The sequence below is a fragment of the Dipodomys spectabilis genome, unplaced genomic scaffold, assembly GCF_019054845.1.
Source record: "Dipodomys spectabilis isolate Male_0828 unplaced genomic scaffold, ASM1905484v1 ptg000043l, whole genome shotgun sequence".
Taxonomy (NCBI): Eukaryota; Metazoa; Chordata; class Mammalia; order Rodentia; family Heteromyidae; genus Dipodomys; species Dipodomys spectabilis.
Window position 1 is genome coordinate 8,318,718 of NW_024870720.1, and position 21,548 is coordinate 8,340,265.

Sequence of the window (21,548 nt, forward strand, 5' to 3'; positions counted from 1 at the left end):
GGGAAAGGGAAAAACAAATGGTTTAAATAGGGATACAGGTGGACCCATTGCAACTATGAGATGTACAAGACATTATGTCGAAAAACAAACTTTGCAACTTTGGCCTGGAGGTGGGGGGAAGGAGGGGGACAACAAAGGAGGAGGCAACAATGCTTGGTAAGAAATGTACTCACTATCTTGCTCATGTAATTGTAACCCCTCTGTATGGTATTTTCACAATAAAAAATTAAAAAAAGAATTTTAATTTCCTGTTAACTACTTTTACATGACAATATAAGAAATCATGCAATTATTATACACATAATAATTCCTGTATTGCAATCACTACAGAAATAACTGATTCCTCATTTTAAACATTCATCTTTCTGTTACAGTAGTAAAACAATGAAAACCAAAAACGCTCTACTTTTGCAAATTATGGGTTTAACATTAAAATATTTTCTATAATATATTTTATAAAGTTTTAATATTCAGCTGCTTTTGTGCATTGAAATATGTGAAAAGATATCTGACCTGAAAGTACTTCGGACATGGGTCACTGGACGTCCGCAATGGTGCAGGCAATAGCTTATAATTTGCAATCTAAAAAAAGGATCATTTGAGAAATTAAAACTCCAAGAAACAAAGTCTAAATGGAAAAAACCCACAGAATTGAAAATCCTTCTACAAGCCATTAAATATGACAATCTTTACCTAATTATGTGCACATTTTTGCTTATTTATAGTTGGTCAACCACTTTTGACTAGAATTTGAATTCCTACTAAACCACATTTGCCACAAAAGTCTATTAAGATTTTTTTTCCCATGCCAGGCCTATCTATCTGTTTCTAATACTTTTTCTCACTAAATACACACAATTCAGAAGCCACTAAGAAAAAAATCTGGTACATTTTGCCACATAAAAATTATAACCTTCTGCTCAGGAAGAAAAAAAAGGGGGCTATAAACATGGTTAAAGATTAAAAAAACATATTTACCACCACAGATGACATAAAAAGGCTATTATATAAGAGCATTCTATAAAAAGAACACCTTGAAATCATTAAGTAAAATGTGAGCAGCCTGTACAAAGCAGGCAAAGGGCAGGGACAAGTCCCAAGAGAAACACAAACATAACATAACTAGCCTCACTCAAAATTAAGTAAAATGAAAACTGAGGCAATAATGATAAACTACTCTTGCTATATCAGTCTGTCAAGACTCACGAGGCAAGGGCAGTGGAGATAGGAATTTTCACATCTAGTGAGAGTTAAAAGTGGCAAACCTTTTTGGAGATCCACGTACAAAGATCTGAGCAAATTCAAATGCATGGACTGGACTGCTTAGCAGCTCCACTTGTAAACACTCATTTTAGAAATAAACTTATATGGATCCTATTGTTCTAGAACCAACAACCAGGGAATGACCTAGCTGTTCTTCTGTGGCTGCCTAAATCATGGGACATCTATGCAATGAGGTACTGTATTCACATTAGGCTTTAAGATGTATCCCCAAAAGGTGATGGAGATGCACAGCACAGTATGATCTGAGTAAAATTTGTGTTTTTATTTACTTATTTTTTTTCAGTGTTGGAAGTCAATCCCAGAATCTGTGCATGCTAGCTAAGCATTCTACCACTGAGCCCTATCCCTACATCTTGACTAAAATGTTTGAGCATATACATATACATATATGTATGTATAAATGTATACAGGCACACACTTGAACAATCATGTAATTACAAAGAAAATATCATAAAGGAAAACTAAAAAAGGTTTAGAAACAGGCGTGAACTGCCAGTTTACCAAAATAAACATATCACAAGGAAATCTATAAACAGGCTTTGGTGTCAATGAGTCTACTGTCAGAAATGTTACTTAAAATAATAGCCTCATCTCTGATGTGGGCACTTCATGATTCCATTCATATAAAGTACAAAAACAGGAAAAACTTCTCTATGTCAGGACAGTGGTATGGGAGGGTGGCGGAAGGGGAAGGATCAAGAGCTTGGGCTGAGAGATATTGGCCACAGTAATGAACCTGACCGGATGATGAAATTCTTCAAGCTGTGTCCTGTTTATGTACATTCCCGTATGCATACACACTTCCACGAAAAGTTACAAGGAAACATCAAGTGCTAGAGGATTCCCAATGCATATTTCAAATTGAAAAGCTGTTTTCAAACACTCCAAATCCTAATCTAACCTTTCCAAATGAGTAACTTTTAATGGGCATTACTTCCAACTTTATGATTCAGCTAATGACCTGACAACCTGGTCTGCTAGCCCACAATACATTTTAAATTATATTTTCACATACTATCGTGCAGGCTCATTACTCTTCTATAATTACAGGGGTGGGTTTATTTGAACCTGTCCTAAAACACTAAGAGATACCCCTTCTATACCTGTCTTCATATGTGTTTTCTAATCTCTTTAAAAGTATTTCAGCTGGGTGCCAGGGGCTCACTCCTATAATCCTAGCCACTCAGGAGGCTGAGATCTGAGGATACGGTTCAAAGCCAGCCTGGGCAGAAAAGTCCATGAAATTTTTTTTTCTCCAATAAACCACTAGAAAACCAGAAGTGTTGCTGTGGCTCAAGGGTAGAACACTCGTCTTGAGCTGAAGAGCACAGGGACAACACCCAAGCCCAGAATTCAAACCCCATGACCGACAAAAAAAAAAAAAAGTATTTCACAAGCTGGCCTTCCTTATTTCTTTTGTTTTCTGTGCACCTTAAACTATATACATAGCCACAGGGGAAGTGATTAACAGCTCAAGAAATAAATTCCAACAGAGAGAACGCCAGAAAAAGACATAATTATGTAAGTTTTGTGGACAAAAATCTAAGAATCTGAATACTTTTGATGGCCTTTAATCCTAACTTATTCCTGTTCCCTTGGCCTGAACAAACTCTAGCACTAAACAGACCTGTAAAGAATCATTTTGCTGGCCACTTCATGTTATAAATGGCCTTGTCTATTATCTGATCAATATGCATCTCATACTTGCTCTGGGCCATACACTATGCTAGAAGCCAGACATATTTTAGTGTATATAAATACATATACTGGAAATTTATCATTACAAATGGGGCTTGCATTCTAGATTAGTGCTGATCTAGAATGCCATATAAGTCCAAAACTTTAATTAAAAAATTACCCTGAAAAGTAGAGACTGGCATAAATGCTGCACCAGCTGTAATGCTAGAGATTTTGCCAGCATTCATAGCAAGAGCCCTTGTTTCCATAAAAATCACATACTGAGGTCAAAGATGCTGGGGACTGATGGCAGACTGCTCCAAGTTTCACATTAAGGATACAGTTGTGATTTGAAGGTGAAGCATAAAACTACTTAAGTGAAACAATCTAGCAACAGCATTTGCCCTTCTGGCAGTGTTTCTGTGTGCTGAATTAATGAAATCCATTATGCTGGTATGCCTGTAATAGGCCCACAAAAGGTCCACAACAGAGATCATAAAAGCACTATTAAATGGGTGAACAAGACACCCACTTCTATTTTGGCTCACTACAGATGCTATATAATTTTAAATGATTTCAAAGAAAAATTACAGATTTGAATAAAAATTAGACATATAATTCTTTTTCCTCTTTTCTCAAATAGATGCACTCTCTTTAGACAGTGCTATAGTTGAAGGTGGCATGTGTGCTCCCAGAGGGTCCCTGTGATTAAAGACTTGGTCCCAGGTTGGTACAACTAGGAGGTCCTTAGGTCACTGAAGGCATGACACATTTCTCCTGAAGCCCCCTATGGCAAGAGAGTTGTTATACAATGTGAGTGTAGCCCACCCTGGTCACTCTCCACTCTGGGTTTCAGATGTAATCATCTGCTCACTCCTGCACACTCACCCAGGGTTGGTATCCACCACTATGTAACTGTATTCATTACTCGTCTTTTACTGTAACCAAATACCTACATGACGTAAAGAAGGTTTATTTGGGGCACACAGTTTTGCAGGTTGAAGCCTATGATCAGCTTTCCTCATTGTTTCTGCGCCTGAGGGGAAGAAGTATATCATGGCAGGAACTATGTAGTAGAGCAGTTACTCATGGCATGAAGAGGAGAGAAAGAGAACTGAGTCCCACCATCCCCTTCAATGGCATGTCTACAGTGACCTAAAGCCTCCCACTAGGCTAACCCTTAAAGAATCCACCAATTCCCAACAACCTAATCCTCAGTGGGCCTTTGGGGGACACTCCAGATGCAAACTATAGCAGAGACTTAACTCTCACCGTAAGTGAGCCAATGCAGGTGCCATGTCCTTAAGCCTTCAAGTCTGTGAACTAAATAACTTTTCTCTCTGTAAGTTAGCAGTCTCGGGTACTTCTTTGTAGTCCTGATATCTCATTCGACACTTGGATCCCATGTGGTACTGAGCCAATGTTTAATGTTTGTTAACCTGGTCAGTTGTCTTGTTCAACAGCAAATTGTGGTTACCAATCTGACAGTTACTCTAGGGTACAAATAAAGTATCACAAGTTACTTACTTGTTTGTTAGCTTAGTTTCTATAGTACATTCCAAGTCTTCACAAATGATAATTAATTGCTATTACAGTTGTTACTGGTTTTTGTTTTTGTTTTTTTACACAGGCAACCTGTAAGCTGAAGGAGAGCAAAGTGCCTTGGAGATGTTTATGCACCCAATGTTAAATACTCTATAAACTTTAGTGGTCTACAACTGTCTTCTTGCCCTGCCCTGTGTTGATATCTTGTGAAAAAATGTTCCCAAACAGCAGTCTGAGTCCAATTATAATGGAAACATTCCTTCCTTATTGCAATCATCATTGTAGTGTGCCATGCACAGAGGAGCCAGCAAAAAGCCATCAGCATACAGGGGTCTTGAAAATCTACACGGTTGTATTAGTGGAGAAATAACTTTAAAGTCAACATATTTCAGATAGGTTCTCATACTTTTTGTCCAGGCTTAGCCTCAGACCACAGCACTCCTGCCAGTATCTCTCACAGATCTGTATTTTATAGGCATGCATCGGCAGACCCAGCTTGTTTGTGAAGCTAAAGTTTTCCTAATTTTTTTTTGGCGGGGGAGGTCTGGGCAGCTTGAACTGTCATCCTCCCTTTCAAGTATACCTATACCTTTCAAGTAGCTCTAGGCCTTTATCTTATTCCAGTCAATGTTCTCCAGGCCAGATTTCAAAACTAGGTGTAAGAACACCATGCATTCTCACAGAAAAGTCTGCTTTCTGAACTGCATCCCTAGGGGACAATGCCAAGAGCTAGGAAATAAATATTTTTCAAGACAGACTGTTAGATGGAGATTTTTTTCCAGTTAAGGGTTATTTTTACTTTGAAGCAGAGATTTTTTTTTAATGAAACAAAATATTTATCCTTTGCCCACAAATGTACTTAATACTTACTTTTCATATTTTCAAGGTATTACACCTGCAGTTTAGAAATGACAGCTATGTTGAAGCTTATAAGAAATGCCTATTTAAAACATGCTGTTGCACAAATATGGAGGACTGACCATACTAATGGCCCCAATAAATAGCCTCTCTGTATCTTCACCCTCTGCTCTGGCACTTTGAATGTCTTTCCACTGGGGCCCTGGGCTCAGTTATATAACTTGCTTTGGCCAACTAGATGTTACCAAATGTGATGGCATTAAAGCTCATAAAGGATGAACTCATTCCACCCCCCCCTGAAAAAGTTTTTGTGCTATCATCATAAGAATACACCTAGGCTGACCCTGCTGGAAGATGCTGAAGACTCATGTAGGACACCTAAATTCTCTTGTCCAAGGCCATATTACACAGGCCTAAGTGGTCCAACCATCAGATATGTGGAGGCAGGCTACAAGATCTAATCAGCAGATTTGTAGATGCACCTGCAGCTGACTGTGAACACGCAAGTAAGCCTGGCAGATTCCACACAGAACTGCTCAGCTGTCTTGAAGATACTGATGGCTATTGTTTAAGCCACTGAATTTTAAGATGCTTTCATCATGCCACATTATTGTAGAGGGGGGATGAATGATACAGTAATCATACCCACAACAACCAAATGTGATTATAGAAGTACTTGATGATCCAGGATAGAGAAGATGATACTGTGCGAAGACCTTACTGTAGTGAACCAACATTTTTTTTTCTGTGATTATGTCCTTGCTAGGTATCATGGGACTGTCTTGATTAATGTAGGCTTCTACTACTAAGTGTTCATTCATAGTGTGCCCTCACATACTCTACAAATTACACTACACTATGAAAGCTAATGTTAGGTAAGGACTATAAGCAATATTATACCATTAGGAAAAATCAGAAGCAGGTTAATGTCCAACAATACAAAACTGATTAAAGGATTTCATTCAAACTAAGGAATACTATACGTCTCTCAAAACTGAGGAAACATCTATATGTAATTACACAGAAAAATCTTTACTAAATCTTACTGAATGAAAAAACTAGCTATACATGAAAAAACTAGCTATAAAACAGTATGGTGAGAACACAAGAATTCCCTACATATGTTTTCATAATAAAAAGAGAAAGGCCATGTGTGCAGTGTCATTGTTTCAGGGTTTTGTTTTTTTAAAGCTTTAAATCTTTTTGTGTTAAAACACATTTAAAGAAATCACAGAAATGGCTTGTTCTTTTCTAGAAGGAAAACACTCATAATTATCACAAGGATTGCAAAACAGGCTTTGTCAGCTGCACAGAAGGCCCTCTGTGCTTCCTTTCTTCTAAAAGTAAACTTCAATCTAGAGTAAGAACATCTTTGTATTTCTTTATTGTTTTATTACTATAGTGTACCAACCTAGTCAGCATAGTTAAGTATCACCTATTATTAAATATTTGGCATATCTATTAAATTCCATCATTTTCATTTCCTGACATTTTATTCATTAAAGAGTCTGGGCTCTCCAAGCTGTGGAGCCTCCATGGACTTTGATGGAGTATGATTAACACTTCTGAATTTCCTGCAAATTGGCTCCTGTATTCAGAGGCTTGTATAGACTAAGACAGTCTGTGATAATCCATCAGAAAGCACAAAATGTCAAGTTTTTATTTGTTGCTCCTGCTACTCAGTGCCTAGATCCACCCATGAAAACCCTAGGAGTCACATGATGACCTCTCATTTTACCTTCACATACTGGGTAGAAATGTTCAGAAGATGCCTGCACCCCACTGGCTATCCAATGGGTATGGTTCATGTAAGTAAGAATGGATAAATACTTGACTCTTTCTTCACTGTGGTATGTGTGTGTGTGTGTGAGAGAGAGAGAGAGGGGGGGGGGGAGAAAGACAGACAGACAGTCAGTCAGACAGAGTTTGCCTGGGGCCTTGAATTCAAGGTTTGGGCACTGTCCTTAAGTTTTTTGCTCAAGGCTAGTGCTCTACCACTTGAGCCACAGCTCTTCTAGCTTTTTGCTGGTTAATTAGATATAAAGAGTCTCATGGACTTTTCTGCTCAGACTGGCTTCAAACTTTGATCCTCAGATCTCAGCCTCTTGAGTAGCCAGGATTATAGGTGTGATGATATTGCCCAGTCTTGGCTTCCAACTCATGATCCTCCAGTCTCAGCCTCCCCAGTACTGGGACTACAGATATGTACCTAGGATCTCAGCCTCTTGAGTAGTTAGGATTACAGATGTGAGCTACTAGTGACAGGCTTCTTCCTTCACCTTAAGAAAATGAATTCCTTGTCCAGGCCTTGTCAAGACCTCATAGATTTAAATGAACTTTAATTCTTATTGCTTGGCCAATAGCAGTCTGTTTAAGTTGGCTCCTGGGTCCTTTTGACACATCATAATAATCACTACAATGTTTTACATTTTGGAGAGGCTTTCTTGGTGAGCTTTCTTTATGAGTGTTTTTTTTTTTTTTTATATCTATTACCAGGAGATGTCCAAGGTTCACCTAATATCTCTGTATTTACTTTTGTCCTCTGAAACTCATCCCTTCCAGGAGACTCCACAAGAATGATATGTTCCTACATTTTTGTTCTTTATGTTTGAACATCATTTTTACTCAACAGAAGAAACATTAGCACATACTTTCCTTTCAGCATCTTAAATATGCTATTTAATTTTCTTTTGCCATAAAGAGCTTCTGTAAAAAAGAAAAAAGTCTAAGGCAGTTTAATTCTGTCATTGATTTTCTCCGTTTTTGTCTAGATGTCCAACGGACTTTCTTTTCACCATCCTTTTTCTAATTTAATCATTTACTCAAATCTCTTGCAAGGGATTGTTCCAGATGGCTATTTTTTTTTTTTTTTTTGGGTCCGGTCGTGGGGCCTGAACTCTGGGCCTGGGCACTGTCCCTCAGCTCTTCAGCTCAAGGCTAGCGCTCTACCACTTGAGCCACAGCGCCACTTCCGGCTTTTTTCTTTTTGCTTATGTGGTGCTGAGGAATCAAACCCAGGGCCTTGAGCATGCAAGGCAAGTACTCTACCACTGAGCTACCTTCCCAGCCCCCAGATGGCTATTTTTAAATACATGATTTACTCTTCGAAAATGTAGTTTTCCAATCCTTTTCTCAGGGAAGTCTTCTTGAAACAAGCAGTCTCTCCCATTTTTTCCCATGGCGTGTGCACTGGATGTGCTTGGCCACCATCGTCACTTCTCACTTTTTCCCTAATCTAATTATGTCTTTCCTTTCCTTCTATTTGTAAGTCTTTCTTATTTCAGAATTTTATGATAAAATTTCATCTTCTTTTGAAAATGTCTGTTTGTGTGTATAATGGCATGATGAGGGATTGAACCCAGGGCCTCACCCATGCTAGACAAACACCCTACTACTTGAGCTATGCCCTTATCCTTTGGTTTGTATTTTGATTAGAGATAGACTATCACTCTATCGTTGTCCTTTGTTAGAACTGACCTGTAACTTGTAATCCTTCTGTCTCTGCCTCCAAAGTAGCTCAGATTACAGAGTATATCACTATGCCCCATTTGAAACAGAAAATTAACTTTTAATCTTTATTTTCTCAAATACTGTCTCACTATGTAGCTCAGGCCGGACTCAAATGAACAATCCTCTTGCTGTACCTCCTAAATGCTGGGATTCCAGATACACCAACCTTGTTATTATACTGTTACTTCTATAAAATTTTACATACATTTGTAAATCCATTTAAGGTCTCATCTCTCTCTATGAGAGCAAAGGTTATATATTCTCCATCTAACAATATATACCTGACTCCTGGCACATGACACACATTCAATAGATAGTTGCAACATGAATGAAAGAAGAACTTCTGGAAATGTTCACTAGTACAATCTGAACAGGAGGGATCATAGAAATATCCCCTATTGTTTCATATACTGATGACTTGCCTATTTTTTTTATAATGAGTATGAAAGAACTTTTATATTCCGAGGAAAAGAGTTATTTCCAATTTCAAAGAAAATAAAGTTGGCACATGAAGCTAGACATGTATATGCCATATATCTTTAAAGAAATCTCTCCTCTCCAGCCATCACATAAATTTCTTTTCATCAATGAAAGCTCCTAGGTAAAAGAAGGGAAAACAGAGCTTTGGTAAGGAAGACCAAGATGATAGTTGTAAAAAGGAAGACAGCCACTACTCGTCTGCTTCCCATGCTATATGTGACAGGTTTTCCTCTATGGCTCAGGAAACATGCTAATAGGACTCTTTGTGAAAGAGAAGGAGTAAAAACAGCAAAGCAAGGAACTCAATAGTGATAGTGTGGCACTACATGGGAAATGGCTCATAATGCTTACAACAATTCACAGAAGAAAGAATGTCTCTTCATAATCTCCAACACATCCCACACATACCAATGAGAGACATTGCAGCAGTGACTCAAAGGTGCCAAACAGAACAGTCCCAAAGAAGAGGGAATGAGCCTTAATTGGATTAACTGGGTCTGCATATAGCCACTAAAGAAAACGTAGGAGATGAGCTGCCTCAGAAAGCAGATGGTCTTCTCCAGTTCTTCTTTTCTTTTCTTTCTTTTTTTTAACGATAATTAAAGGAAAGAGAAAGAATGTTACTAAATTTGCTAAGGAAGAAACAAATGATTTCCTTTGCAGTAGAATGCAGGAGGTTTTTTAAAAGTTATTTGTTTATTGTCAATACTAGGGCTTGAAATCTGGGCCTTGTGATATTGCTCAGCATTTCTACGCACAGCTGTTCTACCACTTCAGGCAAGTCTCCACTTCCAGCGATTTGCTGGTAAAATGGAGATAGGAGTCTTTCAAGTTCGTCTGGCCAGGCTGAATCCAAACCAAGACTCCCAGATCTCAGATTCCTAAGTAGCTAGGATTACACAAGTGAGTCACTGATGCCTGGAATGCATGAGGTCTTGCAGAAAAGATTTCAAGCTTCTTTGTGGGGCTGACAGGTCACTGATGAAGTCTGATGTCATCCCCACACCCTCACTTTTCTTGATACTTGCAATATCACTTCCCCAACTCTTCTCAATCAATTCAAAGTTCCAAAAATTACAGAGATGCTCCCACTTCAACACAGCAACCCTATGTATCAATCTGGGCTCAGATGATATCTGGCAGTTTACTTAACGATAGTATTTTATAAAACATGTATCATATCACACATTGACTAACTTACCAGGCACTGTACTAAACTTTCTACATATGAACCACTTCAATTGGGATGAGGGAACTCCTTTTATGAATGAGGTAGCAGGAAGCAAGACACTAAACAATGGTAGAGGCCACACATCCCACACTTGGTGAGGGTATTTTGTGTCTTTGACCTTCAGCTTTCTCATCTTGAAAATAATATTGACCTCACATGGTTACTACACAGAAATGGAATAAACTAAACGTAATACTTAGTACTTCTCCTCTCTGCCAGTATTTCTGTACTCATTCCCAGGTACAAACCAGAATTTTTTAAGTAGAAAAGAAGAGCAAGATAGGAAAAGCACTTCATATTCTTTTGGATATGTGCCTATCAAAACACTGCTCTTGAAGCAAGCACCACTGTCTCCATTTTACAGAGAGGAATCAGGGAACTTGAGCTCAGATATTGGTGACTCAAGTAGGGTTCAAACCCCATTTGGAAATTGCATGTTTTGGCCATTTTTACTGGGTTTCCCAGTAAGTTTGGAGTTCCCTTCATCTTCCTGATGTAGCTATGTCTAGAATACAGGATGGTGTCATAAAACTCACATGTGACAAGTGCTTTATGTAACTTGAAATGTTCTCTCTCACCTTAAGAAATAATGGTAAAAAAAAAAAAAAAGTAAAATTAAAGAAAAAAAAAGAAAGAATTGGTGTTATATTTACCAACCCTTCTGGTAAAGCAGGAAAAAAAGAGAGAGAAACAGAGAAATACAGAGAGGGGAGGGGGGAAAGGAAAGGAAGGAGGATGAGACAGAGGGAAGGCAGAGACACAGAGAGAGGGAGAAGGGATAGAAAAAAATGTAAAAGTGACCATTAAACATAAGCCCAAATGGTAGTATGGTCTGTCACCTATTTCAGGATTTCCTTTCACAAAGGCATCAGCTACCTTAGAACAGTCTACTGTCCTTCCACTGCCTTCAACTGGGCCCGTGTTCACAGGCTCAGGGAAGACACATCTGGGCAGGGTCACCTCTCAGGATGGAGCAGGAGGGAAGAAAATGACTCTCAGCCCTGAACCAGACTGAGCCCTACCAGTAAGAGGGCATTTTTCCAACACACGAAATTGCAAGATCCTCCTCTATCCTAGCCACAACCAGCTTTCCACTTCAGAAACTGCCATACAGGTGACATAAAACAAACCCAGCCTCTTCTCCTGCTCCCATTTCTCCTGGATCTGAAGGTAGGAACACAAGAAGCACATAAGCATCTGAGTCACAGCTGTCTAAAAACCTGCTGAGAAACTCTGTGGGCCCCAGACCAAGCCATGGCCAATGAGCTTGGGAATGTCCACCAAGTCCTAGAAACCACGTAGGACTCACTCAGATTCTCAGTTTAAGAACCTCTCTACTCACTCATTCACAAGTGAAAAAATGGAAAAGCAAATCATCAATTGGGAGAGAACAAGGGAAGGGGTGACACTGTCCCCAAAGAAATGTACTCATTACTTGACTTACGTAATTGTAACCAAACCTCTGTACATTACCTTTATAAAAACAACAAAAAAAATTGGAATAAAATAAAATACATTCATCAAATCATCATATCAAATCTATCTTCCCTCTCCCAAGTCAGCTAGGGGGACATCCAATACCTTGAGTACCTCTGACCATCTCTCCCAGATTTGCAGGATCATTCATTCACAGACCTGGTGCCATTAACTCATCTTCCAAAGTCTCCAATTCTGAATTCTTGGCCACTGTCTAGATCTTCTACAGTCTCTCCTGGAGGCTAGCAATCTACCTTCTGATCCCCTGCCTACCCTCACCCTGCTTTACCTGCAGTCCCTATAGCCTTATCTTCCTCCAAGGACCTATCACCCTTATAACCACTTTATGTACATACTCAAGTGAGGGGACACACCTCCCTCACTTGATCTTCATCCCCACCTCTTCTGCTGACCATGTCTCTCATATATCACCTCAACTTCTTCCACTAGAAAATGGAGGTGGGGTACTGACACCAAAGGCTTGTTGTGGAAATGAAGTAGCTGAGTATGGCCAAAGAACTCTGGTAGTGGTGCATTATTAACTGCTATGACTATTAACTACCATGACCACCAGCATCATGTGTTCTTTTAAGACATCATTACCAAAAATATAGTAATAATCTGATGAGCTCTTAAGACCTCTGTCCTGGCCTAAATCAATCAAAATAGCCCCACTCACTCCAATCTATAAGGACACAAGCCATTCTCATCACTTGATTACAAAGGGACCAGGACCAGCATCATCACTCTTTCCTGAACCCACTGAGCACTTCGTGCCTCCTGTTAGTGTGTGCCAAACCTTCATCCATTCCTGAGAATGAGCCCAACCATTGACTCCACCTAAGGCATCACCACCATAAACCGGGGCAGAAAAGATGGAAGAGTTAAGGCATCTTGTAGTTCTTGTTGTCCTGCCCATATTTACCCAAAAGCTGCTAAGAAATATCATTTCCTACTGAGAAAATCAGGCGTTAAAGAGTAGATGACAACCTGTTTATGAAGGTTGTTGGAACTGCAAAGGATGCTTGGTCTTTTTGGAATAGTCTTCTATAGTTTTCTATTAAAAAGGATGCAAAGAAAGCCATATATATATATATATATATATATTTGTGTGTGTGTGTGTGTGTGTGTGTGTGTGTGCATGTGTGCATACACGCACTAGTCTGGGGACTGAACTCAGGGCAAGGGCACTGTCTCAGCTTCTTTTGCTCAAGGATAGTGCTCTATCACATGAACCAGAGCTTAGCTTCCAGCTTTTCTGGGGGGTAGTTTATTGGAGATAAGAGTCCTATAGACTTTCCTGGCCAGGCTGGCTTTGAACCATGATGCTTATACTTCAGCCTTCTGAGTAGTGAGGATTACAGGTGTGAGCCTGGCATATATTTTATTTTTTTTAATGAATGGCTAAAATTGTTCTAAGTCTCAAGCTCTGAGAATATGAATAAAAGTTGAGTTTTGCTAGATGATGTTCAAAGTGTCTTTCTTATTACAACTGATACGCTTAGGACTTACAGTTCTTTTATCCTAATCAACTAGAAGACAATTTTCATTTCCTACCTTATGTCATCTATACCATGTGTGTCTCAGAGTCATTTCTACCCTTCACCTGGAATACAACCTATAGTTTTACATCCCAAGCTCAAGGCAATAAAGAAGAAAATTCTAATTATTTCTCCACCCTGAGACTCAGTAACTGAGAACTCCAAGATAAAAAGCTTTATTCCATAAATGTATAGAACCAGCCCCCTCAATTTCTTAAAAGTCATGAACGTGACACTTGCTTACAAGTTTGAAGCAGAGAAGAAAATTTAATAATACCATTATCTTGAAATCCAATAAAGTCTGTTGGAGCTTCACATTTTCAAGAAATCGAACTATTTATGCTATTCCCTTTAGTGCAGCTATCATTTCCTATAGAGCCATAAATATACACAATGAAGTTTCACCAGCAAACTGACTGAGACTATCATAAAAAAGGCCATAAGGAAGGAACTGCCCATGAAGAGTGGTTCCATGGCATTTGAAACACCAAGTTCACACAGACAAATTCATTTATTTTGAAAATTGCATTTCTAAGTCCACAACTTATCACCTCCAAGAGTTCACCACTTTTAATACAAGATAGAACTTTCTTTTCAGAGAGCTTTTGCACGAGGTAAGGTCATCCTGAAGATCAAGGACACATAGGCAGCTATTACATCAAATAAGAAATGGCTCCCAACATCAGAATCTTCAATTATTTCATTTAGCTTTCTATTTACTTTTAAGTATCAGAAAACCAAGGGGTAGATTCAACAAATGAGTTAGAATGCTTAGGGGTGCCAGTGTTGGTTAAACAGCAACCCTACCAGAACAGGCATCTGTGTGGCTCTGGGCCTCTCCTCCATGCTTTACCTCATGGTGTTAGGATGCCTGCTTTGCACTCAACATTTATGGTAGAAAGAAGGAAAAAGCAATGAAAAACAGAATCAGGTCATAGGGCCACACTGACTATAGGGAATTCTGGGAAAGCAGGGCTCAGGGCTAGTATGTTGGCTTAGACTACCATCACCTACTGTTTTGACAGTTAGGGAAAAGATAAAAGATGGGTTTGAAATCTTGATGCTGAGAATCCTAAACACTAGGAAGCTTTACCTGAGGTCAGAAAGGTTGTAGTAGCTGTCATTCATGATGCTGGCTAGGGACAAACTTTTCTAAGTGCACTGTCACCCACCTTCCTGTTCCTTCCCCATCAAGATTTCTGTTCAACCTTCAGAGAGTTCCCACTACTTTAGGGAACAATCTATCCTCCTTAGCAAGGTCCGCAACTCTGCTTTGCCTTAGCCTTGAGTCTCCTCTGCCATGATCACCAGGCTTACTGCATTCTGGGTACTCTCCCTGCTCTTTCCATGGCTTGAATCCCTCGATTCCATTGGCCTGGGATGAGCTTTCCATAGCTTTCCTTCTTCTACAAGGTCTTCCATGGTTAGCCCATGTCACATGGCTATACCCAGGAAATTTCCATCACACTAATTCCCCCCACAGCCTATACCACAATCTTTACTTCTCTGATGGAAGGCTGCTTAGTGCCTGTCTTCATTGCTAGACAGAATAGGGCAATGACCTTTTCTGCCTTTCTCACTGTTCTACTCCCACGCTTGGGACACAGTGAAAACTCTAGACTACCATTATCATCATCCAACTCCCTTCATGTAGTTGATCTCTAATGCTTCTATATCACTAATTTCTCCAGTATCCACCAAATAGACACTGCACCCCCAAGTCCTGCACCCTACTTCAATCCTTATCTTACAGCTTCCTCTCTCCTTATTCCTGTTGCCTGACACTCCCTTCTGCTCTCCTGCAATGTACTAAAGTGGGTACACACTGGTCCACAGACCAGACCCTAGAGCCAGAAGGCCCAGGCTCAAATGCCAATTCTAATGTCTATGTGTGGCAAACAAGCTGCTTAACCTGTCTGTGTCTCAGGTTCCTCATCTGTAACAGGGAGATAAATTGTAACATTTAAGACCCAGAATTAGAGTGAGGATACAAATAATGTAAGACCCAGAATTAGAGTGAGGATACAAATAATATAAAGTACTTAGAACAATTGCATCTGGTTACTGTGTTAGTCACTGACAGTAATATTATGAACACACTATTTGTTTTCACCAGGCCACAAACTACCCCTACACCCTAGGTCCTTTCCATTTGCTCCAGTGTAAGGTCTCTCCAAGGTATGATAGGTGCTCTCAATACCATCCATCACATCTCTGGTCCTATGTCTGATCAGCCACCTGCATGTCATGAATCACATTCAGTTATTATTTGGAGGAAGATATTCTACAAATTCTTTTTCTTTTCTCTTTTTTCTGCTTGAAGCCTTATGAATCTTTATTACCCTTCCTCTCCTATAAACCACTACACCACATAATTTGATTTTAAATGATACACTTACTATCTCTGGTCACAGCTACAATTGAAAACATAAACAGTTTAAGAGCAGTACGTAACTCTTCCCAATGGCATTGAGTATGGCAGGTACAGTATCAACATATCTGGCTCCGACTACCCCTGCAGCCTTAGCTCCACTGTTTCTCAGGCAGAGAAAAAAGGGGAGGCCTTTTAAGCTAGACCATGCAATGTGAGGTGATCTCAAAAACAGAAAGCTTTCTGTCTTCCGATGTCCAAAAACAACAGGAAAATGTTCCTCATGCCAACCAAGCTCCAGTCACAAGGATGGGGTGAAGGGTGGGAGGGAGGAGCAGGTATGCATGATTTCACAGTTGGCCAAGTCATACTAGATTTATTGGTACAAAGTTCCAAAAAAGTATGCAACTCAAGTTCTTTGGAAAAGTCTCTCATACCCTGGGAGATAGGGAAAACATACTCAAACACTCCCAAGGAAGAAGTTGGGAAAGAAAACAAATAGAATCCCATGGGTTTAAATATTTTTCTAGAAAATCAAGAGAGGAACTGACTAAAAAGTATAGATATTCCTTTAACAAAGCATTGTCTATGAACTATTCAATAGACTATGTTTGTTATTTTCTATTTCTTTGACTCATAACTGAATGCTCTAGAAAGTACAGAGGCTAACAATAAACAGACATATCTGTTAACCATAAAATATACCAAGTCATTCCTTTCAGAATTCTATCTGCTTCATCTTGTAAGAATTTTTTTGTGACCTTCATTCAGGTCATCTGCTCCCTCTGAAAATGATTTCAGGTTTGCAAAAATGGGCAAGTATCCAAGAAACCTGGCACAGTAAGTCTATTTGCTTTGGTTTCAAAATTGTTGAATAAAATTTCATGCTTTTCTCCTTCCCTTTCCAGAAATTCTGGGGGCTGTACACAAAAGAGTTCCTAAACTTCCCTAAGTCTGGCTGGGGTATTTCCTCCCTGTCAGCAGGAGGTGCTGTGGCTACTTGCCTCATGGTACTATAACATGCTTTTCTCTGAGGTAGAGTCTGTCCTCAGATTCTGAAGGAGAAGGACCAATTCTAGCCAGTCCTCATCATCCAAATCCTCTTCATATGGAATATGGAGGAAAACTGTTCAGAATGTCTAGAGTTGTTCATCCCAAAACACCCAGCATGAGGTCTACAGGTACTCAGCACAGACGGCACCCGTGTCCTCAGAAGGGGAATAAAGGGCACGTGTGATTCTCCACAGACCATTTTCTAGGGTCTCCTGAAACTAAAGCATACCACAAGCTGGCTCCTTTCTAGGCCATCAATTTGAACTTCTCATTCTTGCTGAAGGGGAACATAGTTATTCCAGAGGAGAGAGGACACTATGTGAATTACACCAAAATAAAACTGCAAACCATCTCAGAAGAAGCAGCTGACAGAGGAAGTTTGACAGAACAAATGCAACCTAAATAGCAAGAGCTGGGGATGTAGCTTAGTAATAGAGCACTTGCCTAGCTAGTATGCATCTCCTGGGCTCAACCCCAGAGCCATAAGAATAAACAACTTTGCAATGAATAAAAAATAAAAAAAAAGCAAAGTTTACTTTTTTCTGGAAAAAAGTTTACTTTTTTTCCAAAAAGTAAAATCTAAAAGAAAAATGATTTCTCTCTTCAGTAGATATGTAGAAATAATCATTGTTTACTACCAAGATGTAACTATTTGCAAGGCATGTTAAAACAAGGTACTATATTAATGAGGCTCTAGAAATAATGGCAGCAGACAGGCCTCAGGCAACTTGGGTTTCCTGTGCTAGGTAGCAATGTAGAGGTGAACATACCAATTCTGACACATGGGCAGAGGCGTGTCCCTGAGTAACAAAGTGGTTATCGATGACCCATTCACTGTACTGCAGAAGGGTGGTTACTCAGGTCTATGGCATCCCAGGAGAAGGGTTTGCAAACACCCACTCACTGAATCAATATTTATTTAACACTTAACTATGTTTAAAGTTCTGTAAAAATCAGGGAATGCAATCTGGTGCCTCAAAGGTCTTAAAATTCTTTCATCAGACTATGGTAATAATGTTTCTACTCAATAGGGTAAGCTGAGATGACAGAGAAGGAAACTCCATAACAGACAACCAACATCTGTCTAAATACAAAGAAAAAGCTCCAAACCATAAGAAGAAAACCAAGGGCTAAAAGTAAGGGAGAGAAAATACTGAAGCTCTGAAGGTAGATTATGATGTCATCTTCCTATGCGGGGGTGAAAATTCTGGTAGTCCACAGAGAAAAAAAGCGTATGCTTTACCATCAGGACATCAGACTCTCAAGACTGCCCTCAAAGTCCTGGAGGTACTCTCTCCAAACATAACACACCCAGGTAATGTCCACTCCCCTGAGTAAAGAGTATGCCAACACCTCCTTTAGAAGCAATGATGTCACAGGAGATCAAGTGAGGCAAGAGAGACCCTTCCCTGGGTTTGCATGGTCCTCATATGCACCTCCCAAGCTGTAACAGCCAAAGGAAGGCCTTTGGAGTCACAATATAACACCAAACAAGAAATCAATCCACCATAAGACACAACTAGTGCCAAGTGGAAAATCAGGCTAGAAACAGTACAACTATCCAAAATAGATTTTGAAAGATATACTTACATAATTAGAAAAAATGGAAGTATATGAAAGGATGGGACGTGAATTTGAAAAATAAAATCTCCTAAAAATGTCTAAGCATGAAAGTAAAGGAAGGTAAAAAAGAAGATAAATACATATTTCACTATAAATGGAAAACAACAGACTTACAAGATCCATACAGTGTAATGAATAATTAAGAAAACAACCCCATCTAACAATCTCATCATTTACGATCACATCAAAACATAGTTAAGAATAAACAGTGACAGAAGTATAAGATTCATATACAAAATTATAAAATACCCATAAAAGAAATTAAAAACATGAATTGACAGAGAGAGAATGTGTTTATGATTGGAAGATGCAGTATTATTTAATTTGCTATTCTTTACCAAATGACCTAGAAATAAAACACACTTCTCATAGAAGTCTATGTGGCTTCTTTGCTGAAATTGATAAGCTGATTCTCACTGGAGAAAAATCAGTCTTTTCAGCAAACAGTGCTGATACAATTGGATATACACATGCAAAACAGGAGAACTGGACAAACAGTTCAGCTTATACACACAAAAAAGACTCAAACATCATCTAAATAGAAGAGCTACAAAAGTAAATATATGGGTAAGTCTTCAGCACCTTGGATTAGGTAATAAATTCTTAGATATGATACCCAAAGCAAACAAAAGGAAAAACCATATATACTCATCAAAATGAAAAACTGTCATGCTTAGGAGAACATAATCAAGAGAGTAAAAATAAACTATAGAAATGGAAGAAATATTTGTAAATATACTTTCATAAACATGAGAAGAGTTATGTATATAGAATCTACAGAGAATCGTTTTAATACAGTAAAAAAAGAAATCCCAGTTTTACAATGAACCAAGGTCTTGAAATTTTCTCTAAAGATAAGAACACTAGCAATAACACATATGTGAATCAAACCTACAAACAAATAGCAGTCTATTCCCACTAGGATGGCTATAACCAAACACAGAGACAATAATATGTTTGGTGATAGCTACTCAAGAGGCTGAGATCGGAGGATTGTGATTCAAATCCAGCCCAGGCAGAAAAGTCCCAGTGAGACTCTTACCTCCTTAACCACTTAAAAACTAGAAGTGACGCTGTGGTTCAAAGTGGTTGAGCAATAGCCTCGAGCAAAAGTGCTTAGGGACAGTGCCCAGGCCCTGTTCAAGCCCCATGATAGACAAATATATGTGTGTATATATATATATATAAATATACATATATATATATATACACACACACACACACGTTTGGTAAGAATGGGGGAAAATTGAAACTCTCATATATTATTGGTATGTTTCTAAAATACTTTCATAACTCTTCAAAAAGCTACACATAAAAGTAGCATGATCCAGCAATTGTTCCCCATATGAAATATAAGAGAAATGAAAATGCTTGGCCCTATGAAAAATTATACAGGAATGGTTCATAGCTACATTAGTAATAATGGCAAAAAGTGGAAACAAATCAACTGGCCGTAAACTGATAGATGGCTAAAACTAGTATAAGCTATAACATGGACTGTTTGGGGCTTTAAAAAAGAATGAAGTGCCTGTACATACTACAACATGGATGAACCTTGAGAAGATATGCTGCTTCATAACAAAAGGCTATAAATTACATTCCTGTATAGAAAATGCTTGGAATACACAAATATATAGAGACACGATCATTTCATGGTTGCCTATGAGAGAAGGGGAAGAATGTGAAGTGATAACAAAAGATGGGTAATAATTTCTTTTTAAAATGATGAAAATGACCTGAACACTGGATAGTGATGATGGTCATACAACCTTGTGAGTATACTAAATACCATTATGTTTTACATTTTAAAAGGGTAAATTTTGCTGAGCATGGCAGCTCCTGTCTGACATCCTGAGGCAGAAAGTGGCAGGGGTGTGGTTTGAGACCAGCCAAGAGTAAATATTCACTGTACCTCATTTCAACCATCTATTACATACTTGAGAGTTGAACATGAATTTGTGTGCCAGTCCTCATACCTGCACAGGAAGCATACATATAAGGATCATGGCTGAGGCCAGCCTGGCAAAAAGAAAGACCTATTCAGAACAATAATTCCAAACAAAAAAGGACTGGGGACATAGCTTACCTGGTAAATGGCCTGCCTATTAAGAGCAAAGTCCTGGATCAAACCCCAAGACACCAAAGGGGGAAGATAAATTTCATAGTTAGAGAATTATGTCTTATAAGGGAGGGGGAAAAACTCAATAAAAATTTCAATAACACACCAGAAAAAGTAAAAATGAATTCATGAATTGGAAGATAGCTTGGGCAGAGACTATAATAACTCAACTAGCCTACCATAGAGTTTTCTCCAATACGGAGTGGGCAGAGACTATAATAACTCAAGTAGCTTACCATAGAGTTTTCTCCAATACAGAGTTGGAGATGTGTCAACAAACACACAGTCTTGGCACCTCTTTATATTTTCCTTCTACTATACCTAGACTCTTAGTTCCATCATGTAGTGAGAAGTCATACACTCTGGGACAAAATATTTGTCACAGTAATTCTGACAGAGATAAGTTATTTGTGAAGGATTAAAGTTTCTCTAGGTATATGTAGTAACAGAGGGTTTGTATCTAAATTCCTATAATAGAAAACAATAATAAAAGGAAAAGAATCTAACTAGTAAGACAGTAGGCAGGTATGAGAGGCTGAACAATACCACTCTTCCTGCACACTTACATCGTAATCCCTAGAGCCCAGGACTGTTATTTTATGTGGGTACAAGGCACTAGAGATGTGATTAAGTGAAAATTCTTGAAAGCCAGGTAGGAGGGCTCATGCCTAGGTACTCAGGAGGCTGAGATCTGAGGATCTCAGGTCAAAGCAAGCCTGGGCAGGAAAGTACATAAGACTTTTATCTACAATATGCTACTCAGAAAAAGCTGGAAATGAC

General features: G+C 38.9%; 1 protein-coding gene across 5 annotated transcripts in view; it reads right to left on the reverse strand.

Moving 5' to 3' along the window:
* Apbb2 (amyloid beta precursor protein binding family B member 2) overlaps positions 1-21,548 on the reverse strand; it is a 275,577-nt gene that overhangs the window by 143,274 nt on the left and 110,755 nt on the right. For all 5 annotated transcript variants that reach the window (XM_042677999.1, XM_042677998.1, XM_042677995.1 and 2 more), the window contains exon 4: positions 514-582. In XM_042677999.1, the coding sequence (XP_042533933.1) occupies positions 514-532 (19 nt within the window). In that variant the 5' untranslated portion in view covers positions 533-582. The remainder of the gene's footprint in view (positions 1-513; positions 583-21,548) is intronic.